Here is a 13,829-nt window from a genome sequence, read left to right as displayed (position 1 = left end):
ATGACGTGACCTCGATGAACTGGGGCATTGTCTTCCATGAAGATGAGATTAGGCCTGTGTTGTTCCTGCAGAGGCACAATGACCAGATTACTGATGTTCTTCAGGTAGTATGGGCTGTCACTGGACCAGTCACACAGTGTAGGGCAGTTCTGTATGGACTAGACACACCTGCCCACACTGTAACACCACCACAAAAGGCTGGTCTGGTGACAACAGTGGCTGATGCATAACGTTCTCCTTGACGTCTCCAACATCGATGGCGGCCATGATTTCTGTTCAGCTTGAGTCGCCTTTAATCAGTGAACAGCACTGAGGCCCACTGGTCCCTCGTCCAGCGTAGATGCTCCCTGGCCTATGTAAGCCGATGATCCTTTTTATAGGATCAAATAGATTGGTTGTGACTGTTGTGAATTTTGACGTGGATTTTAGTGACAGCGCTTTTAACATCATCACATCAGTCTGCTCATTTTGTATTAAAATATACTAGTATTACTACCCTAAGTGATGTCCTTTGTCTAGAAAATCGCTTTTATTATTATGGTAATTACCTGAGTAAGGTGCCCAAGGGGCTCTCCCTCCGGCCGTTGGTGCCCAGACGCGTCCCTTCTCCTGGAGCCCAGCACCACCCCACTGCTAATTTATTCACTCCTCATTGCCGGCTGGCGCATGTGCAGTGCATCCTGTGAGGCCGATTCCAGGCGCTGACATGTGTATCCACGCAAGCTTATGGCTGAGCGAACGCATTCCGTGGATACACATGTCAGCGCCTGGAATCGGCCTCACAGGATGCACTGCACATGCGCCAGCCGGCAATGAGGAGTGAATAAATTAGCAGTGGGGCGGTGCTGGGCTCCAGGAGAAGGGGCGCGTCTGGGCACCAACGGCCGGAGGGACAGCCCCTTGGGCACCTTACTCAGGTAATTACCATAATAATAAAAGCGATTTTCTAGACAAAGGACATCACTTAGGGTAGTAATACTAGTATATTTTAATACAAAATGAGCAGACTGATGTGATGATGTTAAAAGCGCTGTCACTAAAATCCACGTCAAAATTCACAACAGTCACAACCAATCTATTTGATCCTATAAAAATGGCCAGATTATTTAACAAAGTACCTAGTTTATTATTATGGATGACTAAGATGACTTCTAGGGACTTCTAGGCTAGCCAGTATCCTTTTTCCTCAGGGACTTTCCCTCTCGATGTCACTGCAGGGGCCCCGATAATAAATCATATTGTAGAATCTTGCTGCTGCTACCACTGTGTGAGCAGGTAGCATTTGCATGTTGCTATCCAACCCTAAAACACCGAACAGTTAACATGTGCATTCAGAAGGTTAGAGAAGGGGACATTAAGTTCATCTGTAAAGGTTAGAGGGCATTTTAGGTTCATCCTGAAATTTTACCCACATATCCCTAACTTTTTGTGAGCAGTGTATGTGCAGTCAGCATCAGTCATGAATATATGTGCAGTAATCATAGGGGATGAATATATGTGCAATCGACACAGTGCATGATTATATGTGCAATCAACACAGGGGATGACTATATGTGCAATCGACACAGGGGATGATTATATGTGCAATCGACACAGGGGATGATTATATGTGCAATCGACACAGGGGATGATTATATGTGCAATCGACACAGGGGATGATTATATGTGCAATCGACACAGGGGATGATTATATGTGCAATCGACACAGGGGATGATTATATGTGCAATCGACACAGGGGATGATTATATGTGCAATCGACACAGGGGATGATTATATGTGCAATCGACACAGGTGAAGAATATATGTGCAACTGCTGTTCACACTCTTTCAGTACAGTGTTTCTCCTCAATGCTTTTTAAAGAGGAGGAGTCATAAAATAATGAGAAGTTCCTGTCCACCCTCCTATGGTTGCTGGAGACTACACAAGAGGAGACATTACAGTAATAGTCTTTGAACTTTCTGTCTGCTTTTCCTTGCAGCCTCTACGCTCCCTGTCCTATAAAGACACTTTACTCCAAAGCATAGCGAGGCACTCCGGGACTCCACACAGAGCGAGGGACTCCACACAGAGCGAGGGACTCCACACAGAGCGAGGGACTCCACACAGAGCGAGGGACTCCACACAGAGCGAGGGACTCCACACAGAGCGAGGGACTCCAGGACTCCACACAGAGCGAGGGACTCCACACAGAGCGAGGGACTCCACACAGAGCGAGGGACTCCACACAGAGCGAGGGACTTCACACAGAGCGAGGGACTCCACACAGAGCGAGGGACTCCACACAGAGCGAGGGACTCCACCCAGAGCGAGGGACTCCAGGACTCCACACAGAGCGAGGGACTCCACACAGAGCGAGGGACTCCACACAGAGCGAGGGACTCCACACAGAGCGAGGGACTCCAGGACTCCACACAGAGCGAGGGACTCCAGGACTCCACACATAGCGAGGGACTCCGTGACTCCACACATAGCGAGGGACTCCAGGACTCCACACATAGCGAGGGACTCCAGGACTCCACACATAGCGAGGGACTCCAGGACTCCACACATAGCGAGGGACTCCAGGACTCCACACATAGCGAGGGACTCCAGGACTCCACACATAGCGAGGGACTCCAGGACTCCACACATAGCGAGGGACTCCAGGACTCCACACATAGCGAGGGACTCCAGGACTCCACACATAGTGAGGGACTCCACACAGAGCGAGGGACTCCACACAGAGCGAGGGACTCCACACATAGCGAGGGACTCCAGGACTCCACACATAGCGAGGGACTCCAGGACTCCACACATAGCGAGGGACTCCAGGACTCCACACATAGCGAGGGACTCCAGGACTCCACACATAGCGAGGGACTCCAGGACTCCACACATAGCGAGGGACTCCAGGACTCCACACATAGCGAGGGACTCCAGGACTCCACACATAGCGAGGGACTCCAGGACTCCACACATAGTGAGGGACTCCACACAGAGCGAGGGACTCCACACAGAGCGAGGGACTCCACACAGAGCGAGGGACTCCACACAGAGCGAGGGACTCCAGGACTCCACACAGAGCGAGGGACTCCAGGACTCCACACATAGCGAGGGACTCCGTGACTCCACACATAGCGAGGGACTCCAGGACTCCACACATAGCGAGGGACTCCAGGACTCCACACATAGCGAGGGACTCCTGGACTCCACACATAGCGAGGGACTCCAGGACTCCACACATAGCGAGGGACTCCAGGACTCCACACATAGCGAGGGACTCCAGGACTCCACACATAGCGAGGGACTCCAGGACTCCACACATAGCGAGGGACTCTAGGACTCCACACATAGCGAGGGACTCCAGGACTCCACACATAGTGAGGGACTCCACACAGAGCGAGGGACTCCACACAGAGCGAGGGACTCCACACATAGCGAGGGACTCCAGGACTCCACACATAGCGAGGGACTCCAGGACTCCACACATAGCGAGGGACTCCAGGACTCCACACATAGCGAGGGACTCCAGGACTCCACACATAGCGAGGGACTCCAGGACTCCACACATAGCGAGGGACTCCAGGACTCCACACATAGCGAGGGACTCCAGGACTTCACACATAGCGAGGGACTCCAGGACTCCACACATAGTGAGGGACTCCACACAGAGCGAGGGACTCCACACAGAGCGAGGGACTCCACACATAGCGAGGGACTCCAGGACTCCACACATAGCGAGGGACTCCAGGACTCCACACATAGCGAGGGACTCCAGGACTCCACACATAGCGAGGGACTCCGTGACTCCACACATAGCGAGGGACTCCAGGACTCCACACATAGCGAGGGACTCCAGGACTCCACACATAGCGAGGGACTCCAGGACTCCACACATAGCGAGGGACTCCAGGACTCCACACATAGCGAGGGACTCCAGGACTCCACACATAGCGAGGGACTCCAGGACTCCACACATAGCGAGGGACTCCAGGACTCCACACATAGCGAGGGACTCCAAATTGAGTGAGGGACTCCGGGACTCCAAACATAGTGTGGTACTCTAAATATAGTGAGGGACTCCAAACACAGCGAGGGACTCCAAACATAGTGAGAGACTCCTTGACTCCAAACATAGTGAGGATTGCAAAAATAGTAAAGGACTTCAAATATAGTGAGTAACTCCAAAAATAGTGAGGGATTACAAACATAGTGAGGGACTCCAGGACTCCAAACATAAAGAGGGACTCTAAACATAGCAAGGGACTCCAAACATAGTGAAAGACTCCTGGAATCCAAACATAGTGAGGGACCCCAAACCGAGTGTGGGACTCCAAACCTAGTGGGACTCCTGGACTCAAAAGCACAGTAAGGGACTTCAGGACTCCAAACATAGTGAAGGACTCTGGGACTCCAAACATGATGAGGAACTCCTGGATTCCAAACATAGGGAGGGACTCTGGGAGTGATTTCACCAAGAGCTCCCATCCTGGAATCATCCTGAGTTGATATGTTAGAAAAGCTCCAGCCCATTTATTTTAGTCACGGCAATTATCATGTCATAGTCTTTATGCTTTACAAATGGCCATTAGTAGTGAGAAGGTTACTAGGTGGCATTATACAAACCAGAACTTCCATCCAGTACACAGCACAGGAGGCCTTCCTATCATACCGGTCATAACCTCCATATTAATTTCCATCTATAGGTTTCCTAACAAGGTCAGGAAGTCATGCTTCACCTCATCATCTTCCTCACGTTTTGCCTTTGCTTCGTGGAGAGTCAGTTCCCCAGAGTCTGCACAACTGAAGCTGCTTTTCGCACCAAGACTTGTTGTCCACTTTGGAAGGACAAAAGCCCATGTGGTTCCCTGTCAGGTCGTGGAAGATGCCGAAGCTGGACAGCCAAAAAAACAATCCCCCAGTATAATGACGATCGACTAGATTGGCCAAGACACTATTATGAGAACACTTGTGAGTGCTTTGGGAACTATAGTGGCTTCGATTGTGATGACTGCAGATTTGGCCACCATGGTGAGAAGTGTGAGAGAAAGAAGGTCATCATAAGGAGAGAGATCCGCGAGCTGTCACTCCTAGAACAAAAAAGATTATTCAGCTACCTGGCCTTGGCCAAGACCACGAAAAGTCAAGATTTTGTTGTCCTGAGCACAGGAGACCGACACCATCGTGAGACTTACCGCTTTGTAGACGCGTCTCTCTATGATCTCTTTGTTTGGATGCACTATTACTCCATGAAGGCTCTCATGATAAATAGCACATTCATCCCTGATAAGAACTTTGCTCACCAGGGCCCTGCATTTCCCGGATGGCATCGTCTAAATCTCTTATTTCTGGAAAGGCAAATCCAGCTCATGACAAGAGATGAAGATTTTGCCATCCCGTACTATGACTGGCGGGGGGACAAAAACTGCTCCATCTGTACTGATGAACTTTTGGGAACAAATGATGACCAAGGAGTGATCAATCCGTACTCCCACTTTTCGTTTTGGAAGGTAAATCACAGTACTGTATCTTATGTGGGTGAAATTATGACGAATGAATGTAGTCATTTTTCTACAGATGTAGCAAATCTGTCTTTGTTTACTTCTACAGATGTAGCAGTGCTAGAGATCACAGGGGCATCGTGTGAGCGCATAGCAGTATTGTGCTTCCTTAGGTAGTAGATTGTGTTAAAAGAATTGCTAGAATACACTAGGGTGTAATGTGGTTTTAGCACCAGCAGATGGCGCATGGAGCTACAGTATAGTAAGACAGGCAGTAAACACTTGCGGCATTCTGACAGCTGATCCTAGAGTTTTATCTACTGCTCCTCCCAGCATCCCTCTATCTCTGACCCACTCATTCTGGCACTGCTCCTCTCAGCATCTCTCCACTTCTGCCCACTCCACCTGCCATCCCTCCATCTCTGCCTGCTACTCCTAGTACCGCTCCTCCCCTCATCTCTCCATTTATGATCCTCTCCTCCTGGTACCGCTCCTCTTGGCATCTCTCCATCTCTGCCTGCACCTCCCCACCTTTTCTGCATGACCATTTCTGCATGATCCTCCCAGCACAGATATTCCCCATATCCATCAGTCCCTGCCCTGCTCTTTCTGGTACGGCACCTCTCCGCATCCTTCCACCTCTGCCCAATCCTCAGCATCCCTCCATCTCTGCCCGCTCCTCCGCTTCCCTCCATCTCAGCCCGCTCCTCCACTTCCTTCCATCTCTGCCCGCTCCTCCGCTTCCCTCCATCTCTGCCCGCTCCTCCGCTTCCCTCCATCTCTGCCCGCTCCTCCGCTTCCCTCCATCTCAGCCCGCTCCTCCACTTCCTTCCATCTCTGCCCGCTCCTCCGCTTCCCTCCATCTCTGCCCGCTCCTCCGCTTCCTTCCATCTCTGCCCGCTCCTCCGCTTCCCTCCATCTCTGCCCGCTCCTCCGCTTCCTTCCATCTGTGCCCGCTCCTCCGCTTCCCTCCATCTCTGCCCGCTCCTCGGCTTCCCTCCATCTGTGCCCGCTCCTCGGCTTCCCTCCATCTCTGCCCGCTCCTCCGCTTCCCTCCATCTCTGCCCGCTCCTCCACTTCCTTCCATCTCTTCCCGCTCCTCCGCTTCCCTCCATCTCTGCCTGCTCCTCCGCTTCCCTCCATCTCTGCCCGCTCCTCCGCTTCCCTCCATCTCTGCCCGCTCCTCCGCTTCCCTCCATCTCTGCCCGCTCCTCCACTTCCTTCCATCTCTTCCCGCTCCTCCGCTTCCCTCCATCTCTGCCCGCTCCTCCGCTTCCCTCCATCTCTGCCCGCTCCTCCGCTTCCCTCCATCTCTGTCAACTTCTCCTCATCCCTCCATTTCTACTCCTCTACTCTTGGCACCACTCATCCTGGCATCCCTCCATCTCTTCCCGCTCCTCCACTTCCCTCCATCTCTGCCCGCTCCTCCGCTTCCCTCCATCTCTTCCCGCTCCTCCGCTTCCCTCCACCTCTGCCCACTCTTCCACTTCCTTCCATCTGTGCCCGCTCCTCCGCTTCCCTCCATCTCTGCCCGCTCCTCCGCTTCCCTCCATCTCTGCCCGCTCCTCCGCTTCCCTCCATCTCTGCCCGCTCCTCCGCTTCCCTCCATCTCTTCCCGCTCCTCCGCTTCCCTCCATCTCTGCCCGCTCCTCCGCTTCCCTCCATCTCTGTCAACTTCTCCTCATCCCTCCATTTCTACTCCTCTACTCTTGGCACCACTCATCCTGGCATCCCTTCATCTCTGCCCATTCCTCAGCATCCTTGTATCTCTGCCTGCTCCTCCTCATCCTTCCACACTATTCCCTGCCTGGTCTGGCAGAGTCAACCTGCTCTACATAAAACAATGCTACAAGAGTAGCAGAGTAGAGTTAGTTCTCTAGTTTACATACACAGTAAGGTTAAAGATACATAACCAAATGTGTATAAATAATTAAATAGGCAATGATAATGGTGGTGCAGCAGGCAATCAGATGAAGCGGTAAGTGAAAGGAAGGCTGAATGAAATACCTCAACTAAGGCCTCATGCACACGACGTATGTATTTTGTGGTCCGCAAAAAAATACGGATGAAGTCCACGTGCATTCCGTATTTTGCAGAACGGAACAGCTGGCCCCTAATAAAACAGTACTATCCCTGTCCGTAATGCGGCTGATAAATGTTCTTTTTTGTGAAATGAAAATAAGGACATACGGAAACGGACTGCACACGGAGTAACTACTGTTTTTTTTTGTGGACCCATTGAAATGAATGGTTCTGTATATGGTCCGCAAAAAAACCCGGAACGGACACGGAAAGAAAATACGTTTGTGTGCATGAGGCCTAACTCATCTCTGTCACACTTGTTATCTACAGCACTGTCGGCAGGCAATTTTTTAATTACTTGTTATAATTTATCAATTATTATTTTAATTATTTTTCGTTTATTAGCAATTATCATCTATTCACAAATAGATGTAGTATACCTGACTGAAGTCATTAAGCGTTAGGCTGAGGAGATACCTGAACATTTCAATCATGCTACAAATAATCACTTCCAAATCGCTGCAGCCAAAAGAGTATTGTCACGAAATTGATAGGAGTTGTCACCAGTGAGCAGTTTATTGGAGGTCACACATGAAGTTGCAGGTAAAGTTACAGATGTTCCAAGTTCCCATAGTAAAGAAAATCCAGAAGTTGAGAATGCCTCAGCTTGTTCTCACGCTTCCCAACATCTGACTACTACCCCCAGTGTGAGAGATATCCAGAAACACATCCCCCCCCCTCCCCTGTCTGTACTATGACTAGCAGGGGTCAGGGATCACTACCCCCAATATCTGACTACTACCCCCAGTCTCAGAGATATCCAGAAACACATCCCCCCCTCCCCTGTCTGTACAATCACTAGCAGAGGCCAGGGATCACTACCCCCAATATCTGACTACTACCCCCAGTCTCAGAGATATCCAGAAACACATCCCCCCCCTCCCCTGTCTGTACAATCACTAGCAGGGGTCAGGGATCACTACCCCCAATATCTGACTACTACCCCCAGTCTCAGAGATATCCAGAAACACATCCCCCCCTCCAATGTTTGTACTATCACTAGCAGAGGCCAGGGATCACTACCCCAAATATCTGACTACTACCCCTAGTCTCAGAGATATCCAGAAACACATCCCCCCCCCCTCCCCTGTCTGTACAATCACTAGCAGAGGCCAGGGATCACTACCCCAAATATCTGACTACTACCCCTAGTTTCAGAGATATCCAGAAACACATCCCCCCCCTCCCCTGTCTGTACAATCACTAGCAGAGGCCAGGGATCACTACCCCCAATATCTGACTACTACCCCTAGTCTCAGAGATATCCAGAAACACATCCCCCCCCTCCCCTGTCTGTACAATCACTAGCAGAGGCCAGGGATCACTACCCCAAATATCTGACTACTACCCCTAGTCTCAGAGATATCCAGAAACACATCCCCCCTCCCCTGTCTGTACAATCACTACCCCAAATATCTGACTACTACCCCTAGTCTCAGAGATATCCAGAAACACATCCCCCCCCCCCCTCCCCTGTCTGTACAATCACTAGCAGAGGCCAGGGATCACTACCCCAAATATCTGACTACTACCCCTAGTTTCAGAGATATCCAGAAACACATCCCCCCCCCCTCCCCTGTCTGTACAATCACTAGCAGAGGCCAGGGATCACTACCCCAAATATCTGACTACTACCCCTAGTCTCAGAGATATCCAGAAACACATCCCCCCTCCCCTGTCTGTACAATCACTACCCCAAATATCTGACTACTACCCCTAGTCTCAGAGATATCCAGAAACACATCCCCCCCCCCCTCCCCTGTCTGTACAATCACTAGCAGAGGCCAGGGATCACTACCCCAAATATCTGACTACTACCCCTAGTCTCAGAGATATCCAGAAACACATCCCCCCTCCCCTGTCTGTACTATCACTAGCAGAGGCCAGGGATCACTACCCCCAATATCTGACTACTACCCCTAGTCTCAGAGATATCCAGAAACACATCCCCCCCTCCCCTGTCTGTACAATCACTAGCAGAGGCCAGGGATCACTACCCCAAATATCTGACTACTACCCCCAGTCTCAGAGATATCCAGAAACACATCCCCCCCTCCCCTGTCTGTACAATCACTAGCAGAGGCCAGGGATCACTACCCCCAATATCTGACTACTACCCCCAGTCTCAGAGATATCCAGAAACACATCCCCCCCTCCCCTGTCTGTACAATCACTAGCAGAGGCCAGGGATCACTACCCCCAATATCTGACTACTACCCCTAGTCTCAGAGATATCCCTATTATCACTAGCAGGGGTGAGGTTCCCAACCCCCATGGAGAGGAATGCTTTGACGCACAGCCAGACCACTAAGACCCCTGTAAAAGTGTACAGATCCCAAACCTAACATCGGCTGAGAGTCACAGAGGTCATTAGTAGAGATGAGAGAATCGAAGCAGACGAAATGGAATTCGATTCGCACCAAATCTGAATTTCCTCACGCTTCGTGGTAACGAATCACATTTTTTCCCAAAATGGCTGCTGCACGTGTGAGGACATGGAGCAAGGAACTCTGGGAAGGCGGGATCACCCACAATGCCATGCATGCAGCCAATCAGCAGCCAGCCAGCCCTGTGATGTCACAGCCCTATAAATAGCCTCAGCCATCTTGGATTCTGCCATTTTCCAGTCTACTTGGTGCAGGGAGAGACGTCAGCAGGCGCTAGGGACAGTGCAAGGAAAGACTTCATTGTGCTAAATAAACGATTTACAAGTGCAGGGAAAGATTATTCAAGGTGCAGGGAAAGGACAGGGAGGAATCATCCACATCATTTAGAACAAGGTTCATTAGGGGAGGTTACATCCTGGGGGAATAGGAACAATCCTATTACACCTTGCTGCACTGACTGCGGATCCACATTGCCATCATACAGCTCTGTAATTCCAGTAAACCGTTCTTGTTATTAGGGTGCAGGTGCTCTGTGATACCAGCATTAACAGGTTTATTACAGGGAGATGTTTCTACGTCTTATTTGCCCTTGTGCGGTGCAGTTTTATGTTCTAAAGCATTTCTTTTGGCTTGTATTAGTGGGAAAAAAGGGCTTATTAGCAGTTGTGTGGTGAAGTGCGGATATTACAGCCCTTTTTGTTGTGTATTAGTGGCAAAAGTAAAATATATTCCGTTCACTGGTGCAGTTTTATGTTCTAAAGCCCTTTTTCCGTGTATTAGTGGGGGGGGGGGGGGGGGGGCTTTGTGTGGTGAAGTGAGAAAATTGACTTTTTTGGGGTATTTTAATTACCTTTTTATTTATTTAATTGATCTAACAGTATGTCAGACAGAGAATTTGCCAGGCCCTGCACAGGGAAAGGCCAGAGGCCTTAATGTTTCTGACACAGGCAGAGGTCGCAGCAGAGTAAGGGGCCGTGGCAGCAGAGGTCACTTCGAGAGGCCTGAGATCCCAATGTCAGCTAGCGGTCGTGTCTTGACCAGCAACCTAGCGGTTCTTAACCACTTAGCGCTACGCTAACGCCGAAAGGCGTCATCGCGGCGGCTCTCCCAGGCTACGCTAACGGCAATAGGCGTCATCTCGCGTGAGCCGAGATTTCCTGTGAACGCGCGCACGCAGACGTGCGCGTTCACAGGAACGGGAGGTAAGAGAGTGGATCTCCAGCCTGCCAGCGGCGATCGTTCGCTGGCAGGCTGGAGATGTGATTTTTTTAACCCCTAACAGGCATATTAGATGCTGTTTTGATAACAGCGTCTAATATACCTGCTACCTGGTCCTCTGGTGTCCCTTTTGTTAGGATCGACCACCAGAGGACTCAGGCAGCTCAGTAAAGTAGCACCAAACACCACTACACTACACCCCCCCCTGTCACTTATTAACCCTTTATAAACCACTGATCAGCCCATATAGACTCCCTGATCACCCCCCTGTCATTGATCACCCCCCTGTCATTGATCACCCCCCTGTAAGGCTCCATTCAGAGGTCCGTATGATTTTTACGGATCCACGGATACATGGATCGGATCCGCAAAACGCATACGGACGTCTGAATGGAGACTTAAAGGGGGGTGATCAATGACAAGGGGGTGATCATGCATATAGACTTCCTGATCACTTCCCTGTCATTGATCACCCCCCTGTAAGGCTCCATTCAGACGTCCGTATGATTTTTACAGATCCACTGATACATGGATCGGATCCGCAAACCACATGCGGACGTCTGAATGGAGCCTTACAGGGGGGTGATCAATTACAGAGGAGTGATCACCCATATAGACTCCCTGATCACCTCCGTCATTGATCACCCCCCTGTAAGGCTCCATTCAGACGTCCGTATGATTTTTACGGATCCACGGATACATGGATCGGATCCGCAAAACACATACGGACGTCTGAATGGAGCCTTACAGGGGGGTGATCAATGACAGAGGGGTGATCACCCATATAGACTTCCTGATCACCCCCTGTCATTGATCACCCCCCTGTAAGGCTCCATTCAGACGTCCGTATGATTTTTACGGATCCACGGATACATGGATCGGATCCGCAAAACACATACGGACGTCTGAATGGAGCCTTACAGGGGGGTGATCAGTGACAGGGGGGTGATCAATGACAGGGGGGTGATCACCCCATATACACTCCCTGATCACCCCCTGTCATTGATCACCCCCCTGTAAGGCTCCATTCAGACGTCCGTATGATTTTTTACGGATCAACGGATACATGGATCGGATCCGCAAAACACATGCGGACGTCTGAATGGAGCCTTACAGGGGGGTGATCAATGACGAAGGTGATCAGGGAGTCTATATGGGTGATCACCCCTCTGTCATTGATCACCCCCCTGTAAGGCTCCATTCAGACGTCTGCATGTGTTTTGCGGATCCGATCCATGTATCCGTGGATCCGTAAAAATCATACGGACGTCTGAATGGAGCCTTACAGGGGGGTGATCAATGACGAAGGTGATCAGGGAGTCTATATGGGTGATCACCCCTCTGTCATTGATCACCCCCCTGTAAGGCTCCATTCAGACGTTCGCATGTGTTTTGCGGATCCGATCCATGTATCCGTGGATCCGTAAAAAATCATACGGACGTCTGAATGGAGCCTTACAGGGGGGTGATCAATGACGAAGGTGATCAGGGAGTCTATATGGGTGATCACCCCCCTGTAAGGCTCCATTCAGACGTCCGCATGTGTTTTGCGGATCCGATCCATGTATCCGTGGATCCGTAAAAAATCATACGGATGTCTGAATGGAGCCTTACAGGGGGGTGATCAATGACAGGGGTGTGATCAATGACAGGGGGTGATCACCCCATATAGATTCCCTGATCACCCCCCTGTCATTGATCACCCCCTGTAAGGCTCCATGTAGACATTTTTTTGGGCACAAGTTAGCGGAAATTTTTTGTTTGTTTTTGTTTTTTCTTACTAAGTCTCATATTCCACTAACTTGTGTCAAAAAATAAAATCTCACATGAACTCACCATACCCCTCACGGAATCCAAATGCGTAAATTTTTTTAGACATTTATATTCCAGACTTCTTCTGACGCTGTAGGGCCCCTAAAATGCCAGGGCAGTATAAGTACCCCACATGTGACCCCATTTTGGAAAGAAGACACCCCAAGGTATTCCGTGAGGGGCATATTGAGTCCATGAAAGATTGAAATTTTTGTCCCAAGCAGAAAGGGAGACTTTGTGAGAAAATACAAAAAAAATAAATTTCCGCTAACTTGTGCCAAAAAAAAAAATTCTAGGAACTCGCCATGCCCCTCACGGAATACCTTAGGGTGTCTTCTTTCCAAAGTGGGGTCACATGTGGGGTATTTATACTGCCCTGGCTTTTTAGGGGCCCGAAAGCGTGAGAAGAAGTCTGGGATCCAAATGTCTAAAAATGCCCTCCTAAAAGGAATTTGGGCCGCTTTGCGCATCTAGGCTGCAAAAAAGTGTCACACATGTGGTATCGCCGTACTCAGGAGAAGTTGGGCAATGTGTTTTGGGGTGTCATTTTACATATACCCATGCTGGGTGATATAAATATCTTGGTCAAATGCCAACTGTGTATAAAAAATTTTCACAGGTCCTTTTTTACACATTTTGATTTCAAACTACTTACCACACATTTGGGCCCCTAAATTGCCAGGGCAGTATAACTACCCCACAAGTGACCCCATTTTGGAAAGAAGACACCCCAAGGTATTCCGTGAGGGGCACGGCGAGTTCCTAGAATTTTTTATTTTTTGTCACAAGTTAGCAAAAAATTATGATTTTTTATTTTTTTTTTCCCCTTACAAAGTCTCATATTCCAC

The 13,829-nt window shown here is 50.0% G+C and overlaps 1 protein-coding gene across 1 annotated transcript in view; it reads left to right on the top strand.

Moving 5' to 3' along the window:
• Positions 1 to 13,829, top strand: part of LOC122931738 (tyrosinase-like) — a 112,207-nt gene that overhangs the window by 29,800 nt on the left and 68,578 nt on the right. The window contains exon 2 of the mRNA XM_044285804.1: positions 4,688 to 5,491. Within this exon, the coding sequence (XP_044141739.1) occupies positions 4,712 to 5,491 (780 nt within the window). The 5' untranslated portion in view covers positions 4,688 to 4,711. The remainder of the gene's footprint in view (positions 1 to 4,687; positions 5,492 to 13,829) is intronic.

This window comes from Bufo gargarizans, chromosome 3, assembly GCF_014858855.1.
Source record: "Bufo gargarizans isolate SCDJY-AF-19 chromosome 3, ASM1485885v1, whole genome shotgun sequence".
In the NCBI taxonomy this organism is placed as follows: Eukaryota; Metazoa; Chordata; class Amphibia; order Anura; family Bufonidae; genus Bufo; species Bufo gargarizans.
Note: the sequence above shows the minus strand (reverse complement) of the source record. Positions and strands in the feature narration are given on the sequence as shown.